General features: G+C 45.1%; 1 protein-coding gene across 4 annotated transcripts in view; it reads left to right on the top strand.

Annotated features, from left to right (window-relative positions):
• The window catches only part of Mms19 (MMS19 homolog, cytosolic iron-sulfur assembly component), a 34,596-nt gene extending 15,171 nt beyond the window's left edge, over positions 1-19,425 (top strand). The window contains exons 3-31 of one of the 4 annotated variants that reach the window (XM_042689134.1): positions 305-405; positions 2,462-2,547; positions 2,901-2,975; positions 3,386-3,455; positions 3,772-3,900; positions 3,984-4,045; positions 4,934-5,020; positions 5,677-5,751; positions 6,186-6,263; positions 6,766-6,904; positions 7,132-7,286; positions 7,806-7,884; positions 8,343-8,468; positions 8,648-8,729; positions 9,060-9,160; positions 9,256-9,405; positions 10,982-11,137; positions 13,971-14,070; positions 15,223-15,325; positions 15,471-15,539; positions 15,728-15,854; positions 16,605-16,705; positions 16,861-16,917; positions 17,048-17,234; positions 17,728-17,810; positions 17,928-18,092; positions 18,349-18,408; positions 18,840-18,940; positions 19,019-19,425. In XM_042689134.1, coding sequence (XP_042545068.1) covers positions 305-405; positions 2,462-2,547; positions 2,901-2,975; positions 3,386-3,455; positions 3,772-3,900; positions 3,984-4,045; positions 4,934-5,020; positions 5,677-5,751; positions 6,186-6,263; positions 6,766-6,904; positions 7,132-7,286; positions 7,806-7,884; positions 8,343-8,468; positions 8,648-8,729; positions 9,060-9,160; positions 9,256-9,405; positions 10,982-11,137; positions 13,971-14,070; positions 15,223-15,325; positions 15,471-15,539; positions 15,728-15,854; positions 16,605-16,705; positions 16,861-16,917; positions 17,048-17,234; positions 17,728-17,810; positions 17,928-18,092; positions 18,349-18,408; positions 18,840-18,940; positions 19,019-19,046 — 2,932 coding nt within the window. In that variant the 3' untranslated portion in view covers positions 19,047-19,425. Of the gene's footprint in view, positions 1-304; positions 406-2,461; positions 2,548-2,900; positions 2,976-3,385; positions 3,456-3,771; positions 3,901-3,983; positions 4,046-4,933; positions 5,021-5,676; positions 5,752-6,185; positions 6,264-6,765; positions 6,905-7,131; positions 7,287-7,805; positions 7,885-8,342; positions 8,469-8,647; positions 8,730-9,059; positions 9,161-9,255; positions 9,406-10,981; positions 11,138-13,970; positions 14,071-15,222; positions 15,326-15,470; positions 15,540-15,727; positions 15,855-16,604; positions 16,706-16,860; positions 16,918-17,047; positions 17,235-17,727; positions 17,811-17,927; positions 18,093-18,348; positions 18,409-18,839; positions 18,941-19,018 lie in introns of those variants that run through there. The other 3 variants (XM_042689135.1, XM_042689136.1, XM_042689137.1) reach the window with 3 other exon arrangements.
• The last annotated feature ends 87 nt before the right edge of the window (positions 19,426-19,512 follow it).

Below are 19,512 nucleotides of genomic sequence, written 5' to 3' on the forward strand. Positions count from 1 at the left end.
CCACTGGGGAGAAAGAATAAACAAAGTACCCATTTGGTGCTAACCCGAGGTGCCTTGAAACCAAATTTTCTGTTGGTTGTGGTATCACTTATTCCTCTGATGGTTCCAGATCAGTTCTTTGGGTTTTGGTCCTTTCTGGAATCTGTAATGCTCTTTCCTCAGGAACATCTACCTGAGCTGGTTTGTCTATTAACAGGGCATAACTCTGCTTCCATGCCTGGAGGAATGAGTGTGACTAACTTCCAAATACTTATGCTTTCCAAAGCTTCAATTGGTTAATAGGTGTTATCCTGCTGTCTCTCAGGTCCTCTCTTGATAATCCAGAACCCAGAACTCGGGCACGAGGAATTCAACTTTTGTCACAGGTGCTACTCCAGTGTCACCCCTTGCTCCTGGAAAAGGAAGGTACTGGCATTACTAGGACTATCTTCCCCAGATTTCTGAGCCAAGGCCTTCCATGTCTATCCAAGCCACTTTATAGGAAGGGAAAGCATAATGTATCTATAATCTACTTCATCAAGACTTTTGTTCCTTACTGGTATATGTGGCAGAGATTATTTAAGATACAAAAACATAGAGATCTCAAGTACAGTCTTAGAATATTTTCAGTGTGTGCTAGCAGCAATTTTGTTTTTCTTTTGTGCTGATACTGAGGTTTGAACTGAAGACCTAGCTTTTTCATTCAAGGCTAGCTTTCTACCACTTTAGCCACAGCTCCACTTTCTGTTTTTTGGTGGTTAATTGGAGATAAGAGTCTCACAGACTTTTTTTTCCCAGCACTGACTTTGTGCCTAGATCCTCAGATCTCAGCCTCCTGAGTAGCTAGGATTACAAGCATTAGCTCCTAGTACCTGGCTAGGTTTTTCTTTTTGTTTTTGTGCTGGTAACTGGGGCTTGAACTCAGGGCATCCTTATGCTCTCACCTACATTTTTACTCCAGTATGGTATTCTACCACCTGAGCCATACCTCCAGTTTTGGCTCTCCAGTTCTCACCCAACATATTCTCCAGTTCTATCCATTTTCCTGCAAATGACATGATTTCATTCTTAAAACTGAATAGTATCTATTGCATATATATACCGTAGTTTTCTTCATCCACCCATTTTTAGGCACCTAGGATTGGCTATTTGGAATAGTGCTACAAAAATTTGTGTTGCAGGCTGGGAAGGTGGCTCAGTGGTAGAGCGCTTGCCTTGCATGCCTGAGGCCCTGGGTTTGATTCCTCAGCACCACATAAGCAAAAAGAAAAAAGCCAGAAGTGGCGCTATTGCTCAAGTGGTAGAGCGCTAGCCCTGACCTGAAGAGCTGAGGGACAGCGCCCAGGCCCCAGAGTTCAGGCCCCATGACCGGACCCAAAAAAAAAAAAAAAAATTTGTGTGGCAGCTGTCTCTTGTATGTTGAGTTACACTCGTTTGGTTATATGCTTAAGTGGTATAGGAGGGTTATAAGGTCTTTTTTTTTTTTTCCTCCAAACCTCCATGCTTCCATAGTAGTTATACTAGTTTTTATTCCTCCCAACAGTGTAGTATAAAGGATTCCCTTTTCTCAAATCCTCACTGGCATTTGTGGTTGTTTGTTTTCTTCATGCTGGCCCTCCTGAATAGAATGAGATAGAATCTCAGTAATGTTTTAATTTGATTTTCTTTCATAGCTAAGGATGTTGAACATTTCTTCATGTTTTTATTGACCATTTGTACTTGTTTTGAGAACTGTCTGTTCAATTCATTTGCCCATTAATTAATTGGGATATTCTTTTACTATTTCATTTTTCTAGCTCTCTAAATTCTAGATATTAATCCAGCTAATTGCAGTTGAATAGCTAGTATTCTGCTGCAGTTTTGAGAAGGAACAAGAGAGACCATGTCCTGAAATCTGTAGTACTCAGTGTTTGGCCCTTTAATAAAAGTCAGTACAGGGCTGGGATTGTGGCTTAGAGGTAAAGCCTAATATGTATGAAGCCCTGGGTTTGATTACTCAGTATTACATAAACAGAAAAAGCCAGAAATGACACTGCTAGCCTTGAGCAAATAAGCTCAGGGACAGTGCCCAGGCCCTGAGTTCAAGCCCCAGGACTGGCAAAAAGAAAAAGAAAAAAGTCAGAAGACATGGGTTAAATCCCCTCTTTTTGAAAAGCTGAAGATACAGATCCTTGGTAGAACTCATCAGGCCTTACATCAGCCCCAGTGGAAAAAAAGAAAAGAAAAGAAAAGGATAGTAGATCTGAGTTATATAGAAAGACAGTTTAAGGACTGAGAATGGGTTTTGCTGTAGATTTATTAAGGATGAATAATGAGGTGGTCCTTTATTTTCTTTACTCATCAACTCAAGATTTAATGAAATGAGAGGGCATGAGCATATCTCTTAGTAAAGGAGGAAAATTGTGAGTCCCAAACTGGAACAGCATTACAAACTGAGGGAAGATATCTGGTATAAACTAATGGCTGAATCTGGTTTGTGCAGTGGTACACCTGATCCTGTTCTATGAGAACCGGCTAAAGGACCATCATCTTGTGATCCCATCTGTTCTCCAGGGCTTGAGGGCACTTGTGAGTTTTCTTCTTCATTTTGTAACTGTGTTCATAGGAGGCCTTATCCAGTTCTCCTTGTACCTGGGGTTGAGTTTCACATGTAAAAGTAGAGAGGCCCAAATGTAGAACTAAGTTATTATCAGCCTGCTTTATTCTGTACTCTAGAGAGTAAAAGTACCATTTGGATCCAGGTAAACTAGAAGGAGTGACAGTGAAACATTCAACTAGAGAAAGTTGCTCACTGTTATCACTTCGCTCTGAATCAGAATGTTGTGCTTCCCTCTGCAGCTACATAGGTCCTTTGCAAGATTGTGTTTTGAAAACTATTCTGTAATTCCTTGAATATTCACATATCCTCCCTTCTCCTTCAGAGCCTGTATGTGTCCCTACCCTCAGGTCTGGCTGTCTCTGTACTTAAAGCCATCTTCCAGGAGGTACATGTACAGGTGAGTGTTAACAGGACAGTTGATAGTCTCCTATCTCCTACTCCTGGGTGTAACTAGAATTAGATGGCAAAACATATTGCTTTATACTTTCTGAACTTTTTATGGTCTTGTGACCATGTTTATCAGTCATTCCTTCTATTGATTAAAGAGAGGGGTGGATGGCATATCCAATCTGTGTCTTCTGATACCTAGAGAAAGTAAGGCATGCTACAGGTCTGGGCTGTAGTCATCACTGATGTGCTAGGTCAATAACCATAACCTTTCTCTTCACTTCCTCATAGGTTTATCATAGGCTGATTAAAAAAAATTTTTTTTGTTTACTTAAAGCTTGTGAAACAGGAAGTAGTTTTATCAGTTGCCATTTTCTCTGAGCATACTCTTCACTTCTTTCCTTTCTCCCTACCCCAAAGTCCCTGCCCCAAGTGGACCGACACACAGTCTACAATATCATCACCAATTTCATGCAAACTCGGGAAGAAGGTAAGAGGCCTTTTCCCCTCTGTAGGGTTCATTTTAGCCTGGGGATTATATAGAAGAGGCAATACTCTGAAAGACGATGATAAAGGGAATTAGGGACCCACTCTTTCCTCAGTATAGTAAAGCTTTTAAATTCTTACCTGTGTAATAATGTAGATGTTATTGCACATCTGTTTGCTGAGTGCTTCTCTTAGAAAAATAAGAGGTCTGCTCTGCCAGAAAGGAGTGGTAAGTGTTCGTAGAAAGAGTATGCAAACCTTCTAAGAGACTTAGGCTTTCTGTACCATAGACAGTAGTGACCTTGTTCTCTCCTTCCCAGAGCTAAAGGGCCTAGGAGCTGACTTCACATTTGGCTTCATCCAGGTGATGGATGGGGAGAAGGATCCCCGTAATCTTCTGGTTGCTTTCCGCATCGTCCATGACCTCATCTCTAGGGACTACAGCCTAGGTATATCTTGGTGGTAATGAATTAGCTAGTTGAGGCTTGTCAGGTAAATGAATCTAAGTCAACCTCATTCTCTGTTGCTACAGGACCCTTTGTAGAAGAGTTGTTTGAAGTGACATCTTGTTATTTTCCTATTGATTTTACCCCTGTAAGTAGCACCTTCACTCATTCATTCAAATATTCACTGCCTATTGTATGCTGGCCCCATATTAGTCATGGAGGGTCCAGTTGAACACAAAGTGCTTTGAGGCATGCATCTAGTCTGACATTTTTCTGGTTAATTGGAGATGGAATCTTGTGAATTTTTTTTTGGGGGGGGGGGGGGCGGGTCCAGTCGTGGGGCCTGAACTCTGGGCCCGGGCACTATCCCTCAGCTCTTCAGCTCAAGGCTAGCACTCTACCATTTGAGCCACAGCGCCACTTCCGGCTTTTTTCTTTTTGCTTATGTGGTGCTGAGGAATCGAACCCAGGGCCTCAGGCATACAAGGCAAGCGCTCTACCACTGAGCTACCTTCCCAGCCCCTCTTATGAACTTTTGTGCCTGGGCTGACTTCAAATTTTGATCCTCCAGATTTCAGCTTCCTGAATAACTAAGATGATGGGCATGAGCCTCTGGCACCTAGCAACTAATCACATTTTATTATACTAACACATAATAATACATACACACACACACAGAGAAGAAAGCAATGCACTTGAAAGTTACAGGTGCTTATGATAAAATCATAGCATTGGATAGAAAATGTGATCGGATTTAAAAAAATAAATGCCTAGAGCTGGGAATGTGGCTAAGTAGTAGAGTACTTACCTACCATGCACAGGGTTCTAGATTTCATATTAAGTACCTCATTAATGAATGAATTCCTAAAATTTCCAAGGAACACATAAGATTAAGCATATCTCCTAGCTGGCGCCCATGTCATTCTATTGTTCTACATTGAGTGTAAATATTGCCTTGTTCTGTTGGCTTGCCAGGTTCAAGCCTGTGTCCATGGGTGGTCTGAAACTTACACAGATCTATGGTATTTCTTCCCAGCCACCTAATGATCCCCACGGCATCCAGAGAGAAGATCTCATTCTGAGTCTTCGAGCTGTGCTGGCCTCTACACCACGATTTGCTGAGGTAGGTCTGGCCATCTTTCAAAGAACATTGAGAATGAAACAGTAAAAGCATGTGGGGAAAATCTAGTGTATATTTTAGGGTATTCCATCCTTCAAGCATCTTGTGTGGCAGTTATATTGAGTTATGTAGAACATTCTACCAGCTTGTACCCTTAAAATACTAAACCAAGCCAGGTGCCAGTAGCTCACACCTATAGTCCTAGCTACTTAGGAGGCTAAGATCTGAGGATCACAGTTCAAAGCCAGCCCAGGCAGGAAAGTCTGTGAGACTCTTATCTCCCATAAACCACCAGAAAACCGGAAGTGGTGCTGTGGCTCAAGCAGTAGAGTGCTCGCCTTAAGCTGAAGAGCTCAGGGATAGCTCCCAAGCCTAGAATTCAAGCCCCACGACCAACCCCCCCCCCAAAAAAAAAAAAAAGAAACCAATCCCTAGATAGCACTGTCTTGAAATCCCCTAGCTTTGCTAACTGGCCCACTTTTTAGGTAACTTGAACTCTGGCCACAGCTTGAAAATTAGCTTAAGTCATAATTCCTTGAGTATAGTATCTTTGATGTAGCATCTGTTCCTTGGGACTAGTGTCAGTAAGGACATAGTTGACCTTGGTGCAGCTCAGATACTGCCTGTCTCAGGCCTAAGTTCTTCCTTCTCACCCACAGTTCCTGCTGCCCCTTCTGATTGAGAAAGTAGATTCTGAGATTCTTAGTGCCAAACTGGATTCTCTGCAGACTCTGGTGAGTGATCCAACTGCCTTTACACAAGTTAGAAGTACTAAGAGCTAACAAGTTCTTGGCTGGCCAGAGGACAGTTCATAGACCTCAACGAAGGATGCCAGGACTGGGGACTGCGTTGACCTAAAGTCCCTAGCTGCATAGTTTTCTGTAGTTACTGAGTGAGCAACTGAGGAAAGGCTGAATCTTCATGCTGCTACTCTTTCCTCTCCCTGCACCATGCAAGGCAAGTGCTCTCCCACTGAGCTTCATCTCCAGCCTTTGTGTTTCTTTGTCACTGGGCAGCATTAGCCCCATTTTTATGTGCCAAGGGTAGTATTGTTAAGCCTTCTTGCCAGTTTTTCTGCTGAAATGCAGCCTCTTCTAGGTGCATTATGCTGAGGTGCTTGCATATCTTAGCGCAGAGTAGCCGGCTCATGCCTGTGGTTTCTTGGCAGAATGCTTGCTGTGCTGTATATGGACAGAAAGAGCTGAAGGACTTCCTCCCCAGCCTTTGGGCTTCTATACGCAGAGAGGTGAGTGTTACTTATGTAAACTTATAGCTGATAAGTCACAAGTTGTCAGGGTTCTCCCTATTTATTACAAGAGTCAATGTACTGTGACTGGTTTTTTCTGTAGGCAAGCAAGGGTGTACAAACTTGAGTTGAAAGGTAAAGGAGGGACCGCAGCTTGGTAAGACCATGTGGTCACCTTTGCACAGGGCCCACTTCCTAACCACCCTTTGCACAAAGGGTATGAGTCATGGAGCCTCTGACATCATCTAAATAGAGAGAAGAAAAAGTGCCATCACACAGAATTGATACCCTATTAGTCACATAGTATGTGTGTTAATACTACTGGGACTAAGAATATGGTGAGGATAGCCAAAGAGAAGACAATCAGTTGAGGTGTTAATTTCCGTTGCTGTACCCTAAAGATTCTCAACCCCAGCCCCAAAGAAATAGGCAGTGGATGGGGGGAGGGGGGTATCATCTGGTGCAAGCTCACCTCAGTAGCTATGGGATCCCTCCCTGACAGGTGTTCCAGACGGCAAGTGAGCGGGTGGAGGCAGAGGGCCTGGCAGCCCTGCATTCTTTGACTGCCTGTTTGTCTCGCTCTGTGCTGAGAGCTGATGCTGAGGACCTCCTTGACTCCTTCCTTAGCAACATTCTACAGGGTAACGGGACGGTGCAACAGAAGGGGACCATAGAGATAACATCCCTCAGGGGCCAATGACCCTTCATATGTAGCCTCGACATGTTCAGTGATTTGGGGGCTGCAACTCTAACTTTAAATTGAAGATAATAGGCATGATTAACTCCTAGTTTTCAGGCCTCGTCTCCAATAGGGGGTGTCAGGCAACACTGAGCCTATTCCCCAGGTCTGTGATTTCTCCCTCTCTAGACTGCAGGCACCATTTGTGTGAGCCAGACATGAAACTGGTATGGCCAAGTGCCAAGCTGTTGCAGGCAGCTGCAGGTGCATCTACCCGAGCCTGTGATCACATTACCAGCAATGTACTGCCTTTACTACTGGAACAGTTCCACAAGCACAGTCAGGTAAGGAAACACAGTCTTTGGGGGATGTGAGGAAACCTTGAGTGTTAGGATGGATTCTTTTCTTAGAGCAATACTGAATCTAGTGGACCCAGGTTAATCTGGAATTTTCTTGTTAGCTGCTGCTTGTTCTCGTTTATTCTTTCCTGGACTCATTCTTACCTAAAGCAGTAATCCTCCCCAGTTCCAGAGTAGCAGGATTGAAATCCTTTTTTTTTTTTTTTTTCTTTTTGGTCGGTCGTGGGGCTTGAACTCTGGGCCTGGGCGCTGTCCCTCAGCTCTTCAGCTCAAGGCGAGTGCTCTACCACTTGAGCTACAGCGCCACTTACGGTTTTTTTTTTTGTGGTGGTTTATTGGAGATAGGAGTCTCACGGTCTCTCCTGCCCGGGCTGGCTTTGAACTGCAATCCTCAGATCTCAGCCTCCTGAGTAGCTAGGATTACAGGTGTGAGCCACCAGCGCCCGGCAGGATTGAAATCCTTTAAACTGCTCTTTGACTCCAGTACTCCTTGAAACATTACAGAGCAACCAGCGGCGGACAATCCTTGAGATGATCCTCGGTTTCCTGAAGGTACAGCCAAAATGGAGTTATGAAGACAAAGGTGAGATCACCTGCTAGTTGCAGTGTCCTGGGGACTATTGAGCTCTGTAGCCCATAAAAGGCAGAGTGCTTCAGAGAAATGGTCAAGAGCAGTGGTCCTGCTACTTTGAGGTTGTGGCATAGGAGAACACAGAATGGATACAGTCATTTAGTTTTCTAGTGTGCTTCCCAGACGGCCACAGTTTGAGTCTTAAAAATCTATCCCAAATATCCTTGTGGGCTGGGAAGGTGGCTCAGTGGTAGAGCGCTTGCCTTGCATGCCTGAGGCTCTGGGTTCCATTCCTCAGCACCACATAAGAAAAAAGCCGGAAGTGGCACTGTGGCTCAAGTGGTAGAGCACTAGCCTTGAGCTGAAGAGCTGAGGGACAGCGCCCAGGCCCAGAGTTCAGGCCCCACGACCGGACCCAAAAAAAAACAAAAAACAAATATCCTTGTAACTTAACTTCTGTCTCTCCCTAGATGAAAGGCCTCTGAGTAGCTTCAAGGACCAGTTGTGTTCACTGGTATTCATGGCTCTAACAGACCCCAGCAGCCAGCTGCAACTTGTTGGCATCAGGACACTTACAGTCTTGGGGGCACAGCCAGGTACATCTTAAGGGAAGGGGAGAAGATAATGTTTTCTATTCTCAGTGAAGAGAAACTTCACACCCTTGTTCTTATGGCAAAACTGGATGATTGATTTGGAACTTCTAATGAGATTTTTGGAAGGATTATGGTAGCTGCAAATGAAGAAAGATGAGGTCCATGTTCCCTTCTCTCAACAGATCTCCTATCATCTGTGGATTTGGAGCTGGCAGTGGGTCATCTGTACAGACTGAGCTTCCTAGAGCAGGATTCCCAGAGTTGGTAAGGATCTAAAGCAGTGGTAGAGAGAATTATTTCCTGCCTCTGTATTGGCAACAGTGATTGCAGCAAGGACCAGGGCTCTGTGCTTCTAACCCTTGTTTTTCTTAGAGAAAGTAAGCTCTGTGTTTGCCTCTACCTGCTAACTGATTGCAAAGATGTAAAACTGCTATCTTTTCTTAGGCATTAAGAAGCCCTTTCCAACTCAGTGGTTAGGTACTGGCATACTGCTTTAGCAAGGTGGCCTAGGCATTCCCACTCTTGTATCAACACATATTGGAAAGAGAACAGTAGGCCCAGGCTCAGCTAATACTCATCTCATTATGTCCTTAGCAGGGTGGCAGCACTAGAGGCATCAGGAACCCTGGCTACTCTCTTCCCTGGGGCCTTCAGCAGCCACCTTGTACCCAAGCTTGCTGAGGAGCTGCACAAAGGTATGTGTGGTTAATCTGTAGCCCAGCCCTTGCCAGCAAGGGTTTGGGGGGGGTCTTCATGTTTGCTATTGCATAGAATCTTGTCTCCTTTGCAGAGGAATCAAATTTAGTTAGAGAGGATTGGCACACCAAATGTTCCCGGCATCTGCTCTGTCTGCAAGCTTTATCAGCTGTTTCCACACACCCCAGCATCGTCAAGGAGACGCTGCCTCTGCTGCTGCAGCATCTCTGGCAGTTGAACAAAGGTAACTACCAGGAATTGTCAAGCAGCTGCTCAGAATGGGTACTCAGGCAGAGTGAAGTTGACACCTTTAGGGGTGCTCTAATTCTTTTTTTTTTTTGCCTGTCATGGGGCTTGAACTCAGGACCTGGGCACTGTCCCTGAGCCTCTCTGTGCTCAAGGCTAGCGCTCTATCATTTGAGCTACAGTGCCACTTCTGGCTTTTTTCTGTTAATGTGGTACAGTTAATGTGGGAATCAAACCCAGGGCTTCATGCATGCTAGGCAAGCACTTTACCACTAAGCCACATTCCCAGCCCAGAGTGCTCTAATTCTAAGAGTGAATGGTAAACTTAAATGATATATAGCAATTGTATATGTAGTGATATTGACACACAATATTTGTTTTGTGGAGTGTCACACTTCAATAAAAGGTTCAGTATGTGAAATAATCAGGTAAGAGTAATGTGTGTATCATCTCACATATTTGTCATTTCTTGTTTGGGGGACATCCAAAGTTTTATGTACTAGTTCTTTTGAAATATTCAAATGATTGTTGTCAGCTAAAGTTGTCCTATTGTACTATTGAATATTAGAAGTTATTCCTCCTATCCAGTGGCACCCCTGTACCCAATAGCCATTCAACAGCATTCCCTCTCCAAGCTCTGGTAACCATTATTCAAACACAAAAGCCCGCCTGTGAGCCTAGCTACTCAGGAGGCTGAGATCTGAGGATGGCAGTTTAAAGCCAGCCTGAGCAGGAAAGTCCATGAGACTTATCTCCAATTACCACCAGAAAACCCGAAGTGGCACTGTGGCTCAAGTGGTAGAGTGCTCGCCTTGAGCTGAAGAGCTGAGGGACAGCGCTCAGGCCCGGAGTTCAAGCCCCACGACCAACCAAAAACAAACAAACATACACACATAAAAGCTGTCTTCTGTAGATACAAAAAACTTTTTTAAAAAATCCTCATGCATGGGCCTCTATCCAGTTGAATCAATCTCTGAGGAGGTTTGGAATTTGAGCAACAGTAATTGTGACCAGATGATTTACATGTGGTTTTCATGTAGGGTCCCCCACTCTAAGGTACAGTGTTCAAAGTAGCCTGTCAGCAACCTGAGCATCATCTAGGAACTTACCAGAAATGCAGTATTTCAGGCTTTCATTGACTTGATCAAAATCTGCATTTGAACAAGATCCCTGGATAACTCATACCCATTCTCTAGTTTGCTCAGAAGCCATCATGACAGCTGTTGCTACTAGAAATCTGTACATGGTCACCCTGGATTCTTACTAATCTTCATCGCCTACTTTGGACTCCCAGCCCTGTAGAGTAGACCTAGATTTACAGTGTTTGACCCAGTGGAAAGAATTGGAGGTTCAAACTATGGCCTGAGTCTGATTCCTGACTTTGTACTTTTTTTGTGACCCTTGAAAAAACTGATTTATTTCATTGAGCCTGTGTCCTTCCCTGTGAAGTGGAGGAAGAGAGATTTCTAGAGTTGTTTAAAAAACACATGAGAAAAGGCCCAGAGTTGAGGCCCCACGACTTGCCAAAAAAAAAAAAAAACCTTACAGAGAACATTGGCTTTCTCTCCACACAGGAAATGTGGTTGCAGGAGCCAGTGAAGTTATTGCTATCTGTCAGAGTCTCGATCAGGTGGCAGAAAAATGCCAACAGGACCCTGATTGCTGCTGGTATTTCCATGACACGGCTGTACCTTGCCTGCTTGCCTTGGCTGTACAGGCTTCCATACCAGGTAACTTTCTCCATCTCCTTAGAATTTTGCCTTCCTCTGCCATTGGACAGCACTGCCATCTTCTGGGTATTTGTGGTACTGGGTTCTGTACCTTCTAGTACAGGATAATTTTATAGTACAGAAAGAAGCTGGAACAGAAAAATCCATGAGCCTCTTAACTTCCAGTTATTTGCCAAAAAAGCTGGAAGTAGAGCTGTGGCTCAAGTGGCAGAGCAACAGCCTTGAATTCAGGTCCCAGTAGCAGTGAGCATGCACACACATTTGAAAAAAAAAAAGTTCATATTAGCTAATCTCATTTTCTATTGTTTTAACTATTCCAAGCACTATATGCAGTGTTTCCAAGAGCTCTGTGACCTCAGCTTAACATGAGTGCTATTTCCAGTGCCTTGCTGTTTCTCAAAAGGACACGTTAAGGACTGCTGCTGAAGCAAGACGTGGAAGCTCACACCTGTAATCTAAGCTACTTGGAAGAGAAAGATAGGATATCAGTTTGTGGCCAGCCTGGACGAAAAATTATTAAGAGCCTATAAAAGGGGGAAAAAAACCAGGCAGATCATATCAAATCTGTAATCCCAGCTACTCAGAAGATATAGGTATGCTGATTTCAGTCCAAGGCCAAGCTAGGGCAAAAGTCTTTTACAAGACTCTTTCAGGGTCTAGGAGCTGTCCCTGAGCATTTTTTGCTCAGGGCTAGTGCTCTACCACTTTGAGCCACTTCCAGTTTTTTGCTGGTTCATTGGAGATAGGAATGTCATGGACTTTCCTGCCCAGACTGACTTTGAACCGAGATCCTCAGATCTTAGTTTCCTGAATAGCTAAGATTACAGCTAAGACTTTTTTTTTTTTGTCGGTCATGGGGCTTGAACTCAGCCTGGGCGCTGTCCCTCAGCTCTTCAGCTTAAGGCGAACACACTACCACATTAACAGTTTTATTGGAGATAAGAGACTCACGGACTTCCCTGCCTAGCTGGCTTTGAACCATGATAGTCAGATCTCAGCCTCCTGAGTAGCTAGGATTATAGGTGAGAGTCACCGGCACCCGGCATTATTTTTAAGTTAGTCTTAAGCTGGGCACTGGTGACTTACACCTGTAATCTTAGCTACTCCGGAGGCTGAGATCTGAGGACCATGATTGAAAGCCAGCCTGGGCAGAAAAGTCTGTGAGACTCTTTTCTCCAATTAACCACCAGAAAACCAGAAGTGGTGCTGTGGCTCAAGTGGTAGAGTACTAGCCTTCAGCTGAATTGCTGAGGGACAGTGCCCAGGTCCAGAGTTCAAGCCCCATGATTATCTTAAAAATAAACTAAAGCAGGGGAAATGTTACTGTGGCTCAAGTGGTAAAGCACTAGCCTTGAGCACAAAGAGGATCAGGGACAGTTCCCAGACCAGAGGTCAAGCCCCAGGACCAGCAAAAAAAAAAAAAATAGTTCTGCTTAGCTGGTTGCCAGTGGCTTACACTGTAATCCTTGCTTCTCTGGAGGCTGAGATTTGAGAATTGTGGTTCAAACCAGCCCTGGGCAGGAATGTCTGTGAGACTCTTACCTCCAGTCAACCACCAGAAAACTGGAAGTGACTGTGATTCAAGTGGGAAAGCACTAGCCTTGAGTTGAAGAGCTCAGGGACAGCACCCAGGCCCAGAGTTCAAGACCCACAACTGACAAAAAAATTTAAAAAATAGGGGCTGGGAAGATGGCTCAGGGTAGAGTGCTTGCCTTGCACGCATGAGGCCCTGGGTTCGATTCCTCAGTACCACATAAACAGAAAAGGCTGGAAGTGGCACTGTGGCTCAAGTGGTAGAGCGCTAGCCTTGAGCTAAATTGCTGAAGGACAGTGTCCAGGCCCAGAGTTCAGGCCCCACGACCAACAAAAATAACTAAATTAAAATTAAAAAATAAACTAAAGAAGAAAAGACTTGGATTGTGGTTCAGGTGATGAAGCGCTTGCCTAGCAAGTACAAAGCTGAGTTCAAACTCCAGTACCCACCCCCAAAAAACAAAATTGTTGCTAGAGTTGAGCCTGGCATGATGATAAAGCCTTGAACTGATGTGGATTTTTCCCCTCCCTTTTTTTTTTTTCTTTGTTGGTCCTGGGGCTTAAACTCAGGGCCTGGGCACTATCCCTGAGTTTCTTTTGCTGAAGTCTAGCACTCTACCACTTGAGCCACAGCACCACTTTAGACTTTTTCTGTTTATGTGGTACTGAGGTATTGAGCTCAAAGTGGTAGAGCACTAGCCTTGAGCTGAAGGGCTGAGGGACAGCAGAGTTCAAGTACCCTGACTGACAAAAAAAAAAAGTCTCAGATATTGAGCCCAGGGTTTCATGCATGCTAGGCAAGCACTCTACCACTAAGCCACATTCCCAGGCCATCTTTTTATTTTTGGTAAGGTCTTGCTATGTTGCCCAGTCTGGCCTTTTAACTTGGGAGGCCCTCTGCCTACGCCTCTTTTTTTTTTTTTTGGTGGTACTGGCATTTAAGCTCAGGTACTTGTTGCAGGCACTCCACCACTGAGCCATGCCTCTAAGCCCCTTTTGCTTTGTTTATTTTTTAAGATGAGATCTTGCTTCCTACCCAGGCATGTGCCTATAATATTTTTTCCAAGTGTGCCACAACATCCAGCTACTCCCCTTGATGAAGTCTTGGGTACTTTTCTGCCTAAGATGGCCTAAATGACAGAGATCTCATGTGTAAACCATAAAACTTCCACTCTCAATTTCCCAAGTAGCTAGGACTTACAGGTGTGACCCACTGGCACCTGGCTTAATTTTTATTTTTGAAGTATACTTGACTTTGTGATTCTATGTATGTGCATGTGTTGGTGTTTTGTTTTTGCAGAGCAGGAACCCTCAGTTATAAGAAAGGTGCTGCTGGAAGATGGGGTCTTGACTGCCATGGCATCTGTCATTGGCACTGCCACCACTCACTTGAGCCCTGAGTGAGTATAATTTGGGGTGTGTCTTGAGCCCAGTAAAATTACTTGAACACTGTCTGTCCTTGTATATAAATGTAGAGGCAGTTATTTGTTTTCTAAGTTTTGCAAACAAAGCAAAAAGGAAGAGGCCTTTTTTTTTTTTTTTGGTCGGTCGTGGGGCTTGAACCCTGGGCCTGGGTGCTGTCCCTCAGCTCTTCAGTTCAAGGCTAGCATACTACGACTTGAGCTACAGCAACACTTCCAGTTTTCTGATAGTTTATTGGAGATGAGTCTCATGGACTTTCCTGTCTGGAGTGGGTTTGAACTGTGATCCTCAGATGTCATCCCCTGAGTAGCTAGGATTACAGGCGTAGCCACCAGCGCCCCCCAGCAGAAGTCTTTTTAACAGTGTTGCAATGGTTCAATGATTTTTGGTTATAGAGCATTTAAAAAATACACATAGTCAGTGCTAATGGCTCACACCTATAATCCTAGCTACTCAGGAGTTTGACACACACACACACACACACACACTCACACACACACACACACACACACTCACTCACTCACATACTCTATGCAGAGGGCATGGTGGCTCACGCCTGTAGTCCTAACTACTTAGGAGGCTTGAAAGCTAAGGATCCTGGTTTGAAGCCAGATTAGGCAGAAAAGTTTATCTCCAATATACTACTCAGAAAAAGCTGAGACACTGTGCCTCAGGTGGTAGAGTACTAGACTTGAGCACAAGGAGACTTTAGGACAGTACCTAGGCCCTGAGTTCAAACCCCAGGACCAGCAAAAAAAAAAAAGAAAAGCCTGTAGTAGAGCTTTGAGCAAAAAAGGCCAGGGATAGCACCCAGGCCCCAGTACCTGGGGCCTGAAAGAAAGGAGGGAGGGAGGGAAGAATGGAGGGAGAGATGAAAGGAAGGAAGGAAAGAAGGAAGGAAGAAAGGAAGGAAGGAAGATATTGAGATCCTCACTAGACAACAGTGATTTGGTATGTGATTCACTGTGCATAGGTCTGGGCACAGGATGTCTGCCCATTTTTAACTGTTAAATGTTTTATTGGTCAAGACTCAGTGGCCCTAAAATGAACCCCGGATTCAAAGGCACTGCTGTGAGGGAAGGGCTGCTTTGGAATCCTATCTGTGGTAATGCTTAGTACTCTGCCCCCAGGTTAGCTGCTCAGAGTGTTACCCGCATTGTGCCCCTCTTCTTAGATGGCAACACCTCCTTTCTGCCTGAAAACAGCTTCTCAAGCAGATTCCAGCCATTCCAGGTGACAGTTTAATGGATCAGATGGGGAGAATCTTGGAATTCACACCCTTCAAACTTATTTTTAGGACTACTTTGGGATGTATATGGGGGCATACAAATGTAGTGCTAGCAAGGACAGGTTTGATAGGACCCTTCTCCCTTTACAGGATGGCTCCTTGGGGCAGAGGCGGCTGGTTGCACTGCTTATGGCTTTTGTCTGCTCCTTGCCTCGAAATGTAAGTGAACGTTTGGGGAGTTGGATCCCATATGACCTCTGGGCTGAAATTTATCACAGGCTAAGCTGATCCTTTGCTTTCCCACTGGGAAAGTTCTTATCCATTTTGGTCCCTGCTGCTACTTTTCTACTGGGTATCTTGAAGCTCAAGTGTTTTCTGGGTCCATTACATGGCCAGGTTTTCTGTAGGTGGAAATCCCTCAACTGAACAGACTCATGCGGGAGCTTTTGTCACTGAGCTGCTGCTACAGTTGCCCATTCTCCGCTACAGCTGCTGCCAAGTGCTTTGCAGGACTCCTCAACAAGCACCCTGCAGGTACTACAATGGGCCTGGGTACAAAGCCCCCTCTGTGCTGCTACTGATAAAATCTTCAGGTTCAGTCCTTATTCTCCTTACAAAAGGAGTTAATTGCCAGGCATTGATGGCTCAAGCCTATAATCCTCACTATTCAGGAGACAGAGCTGAAGATCATAGTTTGAAACCAGCCATGGAGACTTTCATCTCCAGTTAACCAACAAAAGGCCATACTGGAGGCATGGTTCCAATGGTAGAATGCCTGCCATGAGTGAAAAGGCCAAGTGAGAGTGTGAGGCCCTAAGTTCAAGCTCAGCACTAGCACACACACAAAAGGAACTTGCTAGTAATATAATTGGATTTTGGCTGCTTAAGCACTATCCTTACACAGCCCCTGAGATGAGAGACTTGAGCAAAGCATTAACAGGATCTGAGGGGTACAAGGAGCATGCTCTGCCTACTTCTGCCATTTTATTCCTACAGTGGCATTATGGTATAGACAATGCTATCACCCCTGTGTTGTTAAGAGTGCTTTTATAGGGCTGGGAAGTTGGCTCAGTAGTAGAGCGCTTGCCTTGCATGCCTGAGGCCCTGGGTTCGATTCCTCAGCACCACATAAGCAAAAAGAGTGCTTTTATACTGGAGTGTCATCTGTGAACACAAAAGTTAAGGGATAGCTTTCAGGCCCTGAGTTGAAGTACCAGTGCTGGCACCAAAACTAATCGTAGAAAAACGTGTGCTATTGCCTCAGTATGTTCTGCTTCCTTTTAGGGCAGCAACTAGATGAATTCCTCCAGCTGGCTATGGACACAGTGGAGGCCAGCCTGAGCCCGGGGCCCTCTCGTAGCCAGGCCTTCACACTGCTGCTCTGGGTAAGGAGGTACACTTGATTCTGGTTACACACAGGCAGCTATGTCAAGCTAAATAAAATATTCCTGGTTGATCCTGAGCCATACATAGCAGCTAACCCTTAGGGTTCTAGGGATTGACTATCAGGTTCTGACATTCTCTCTGCTTTGTATTATAGGTAACCAAGGCTCTAGTACTCAGATACCATCCTCTCAGCTCCTGCCTTACAAATAGAGTAAGTCCTGAAGCAGAACTAGGACCTGAACAGGAGCTCCCTTGTTGACTTGCTTTCAGATGCAACTTCATCTCCTGCATTGGTGTTTAAGATTCTTCCTGGTATACTTCAAAGGTTCTCTTTTCTCTAGCTCATGGGCCTCTTGAGTGATCCAGAACTAGGCCCTACAGCTGCTGATGGCTTCTCTCTGCTCATGTCTGACTGCACTGATGTGCTAACTCGTGCTGGCCATGCAGAAGTACGAATCATGTTCCGCCAGCGGTTCTTCACAGATAATGTGCCTGCTCTGGTCCAAGGCTTCCATGCTGCTCCCCAAGGTGAGCAGAATCTGAAAGACCCCAGATATAAACAACTCTCCTTTACTTGGTCACAATCCAAAGTAATTTAAGACCATAAAGCCTAGAACAATACTGTGGCTTATACCTAGAAAGCAAAACCTCCAGATTCTCACTTTACCTTTTTCCTTTGATGGGCATGTCTTGATTATTCTAAGCTCAAGGGGCCTTGTTTTTATTTCCCACTAATTTTTGTAGCCTGATGTCCCATCCTGCCTTATTAGATATTGGAATTTAATTGTCTTTTTTTTTCCTGCCAGTCCTCAGGCTTGAACTCCAGGCCTGGGCACTGTCCCTGAGCTACTTTTGCTCAAGGTTAGCAATCGTACCACTGAAGCCACAGGGCCATTTCTGTTTATGTGGTAGGCAAGCACTCTGCCACTAGGCCACATTCCTAGCTCCCCAGAATTTAATTTTGAGACTGAATGCCTAAACCCAGTTTCTTTCCTGACCTTTCCCTTTTTTTTTTTTTTAGATGTGAAGCCAAACTACCTGAAGGGTCTGTCTCATGTACTCAATAGGCTGCCCAAGCCTGTGCTCTTGCCAGAACTGCCCACGGTAAGTCTTCCATCTGGCCTCTTAGCCGAGGACAAGGCTGTTTTCCAGTAGTCAGGACTGGAGAGGGGAGGAAGAGAATCAGCAGCATCAAATTGTTGCTTCTATCCAAAATTCTAGCTCCTTTCCTTGCTACTGGAGGCCCTGTCCTGCCCTGACTCTGTGGTCCAGCTCTCTACCCTCAGCTGCCTTCAGCCTCTTCTACTGGAAGCACCCCAAGTAATGAGTCTTCATATTGATACCTTGGTCACCAAGTTTCTGAACCTCAGCTCCAGCCCTTCCATGGTGCGTTGACCCCGGCACCTTCCCCCCCCTCCCCCATCCACCCTACACCCCACACACACACACCCATGATGGCCTGTGCGCTGTTCCGGTTTTCTGGTGGTTAATTATAGATAGGACTTTCCTGCCCAGGCTGGCTTTGAACCATAATCCTTAGATCTCAGCCTCCTGAGTAGCTAGGATTACAGGCGTGAGCCACTGGCACGTGGCTGGCACCTTTCTTCTTGGATCTCCCACTCACCTTCTGGTTATGTTCCAGGCTGTCCGGATTGCTGCACTTCAGTGTATGCATGCTCTCACTCGCTTGCCTACCCCTGTGGTAAGTACCTCGCCCGTCTATCCTAGCCTGGAAACCAGGCTCAGATGAGATAGAGAAGTGCTTTTTTTGCCTTCTGTTTTGTCTAGTGGGATTAGCCATCCTACTGTATATTATTGAGATGGATTTATCTCAATACAGATACAGGCAGATATTTTTTCCTTGGGCCCAAAACGGAGCCAGAAACCCTGACTACTTCAGAACAGAATGGCCATCCTGCCATTTGAGATACTGTGGAATCCCTAAAGAATAGGACCCATTACAGTTGTTGAACATATGTGAGGCTCTGGGTTCAGTCCCTAGCATGCATGCATGTACACACACACACAGCACATGAAGCACATTTCACTTCAGAATGTGAGTTACACAGTCAGAGAAGCACCATTTCCAGGTGCTAAAGCTGAGCAACACTAAGATTATTTCTTACTCCACAGTTGCTGCCATACAAACCACAGGTGATCCGGGCCTTAGCCAGGCCGCTAGACGACAAGAAGAGACTGGTGCGCAAAGAAGCTGTGTCAGCCAGGGGAGAATGGTGAGTTCTAGGTCACAGGTAAGGTAGGACCAAAATAAACCTCAATGCTAACGTTGCCAACATTCTTTGTGCTTACAGGTTTCTGTTGGGGAGCCCTGGCAGCTGAGTCCCCAAGCCCCCGTCCTGGTCTACACGCTTCTGACTGACAATCTAACCTAGAATTATCATCAAGCCATTCTGCCCACGGCAAGCAGACTGCTGACCTGTGCTTGTCATTCTCACCAACACAGCACAAGTACTGGGCCTATTATCCATGGCTGTACAAAAGAGACAGGAGTCCTGATTCCTAACAGATTTGTGAAGTAACTAAACAAGACTACTTGTGTTTAAAGAAAGATCTTGGGTTGTAGGGCTCTCCCATTGTATCTTATGTCAGGAGAAGGGAGCTATGCTGTAGAGGGGTGTGTGCAGTTGAGTGTGGCCCTGAGGACCAGGGATAGTGGATGTGTATGTACTGCTGAAGAATAAAAAATTTTTTTTGGTAATGAAGCTGTCAGGAATTTCCCCCATCTCACATACACCTCAGTAGCACATAGCCAGGAGGCCTCTGATTGCCTTAGCTACAGAAATAG

Source organism: Dipodomys spectabilis, unplaced genomic scaffold, assembly GCF_019054845.1.
Source record: "Dipodomys spectabilis isolate Male_0828 unplaced genomic scaffold, ASM1905484v1 ptg000125l, whole genome shotgun sequence".
Lineage (NCBI taxonomy): Eukaryota > Metazoa > Chordata > Mammalia > Rodentia > Heteromyidae > Dipodomys > Dipodomys spectabilis.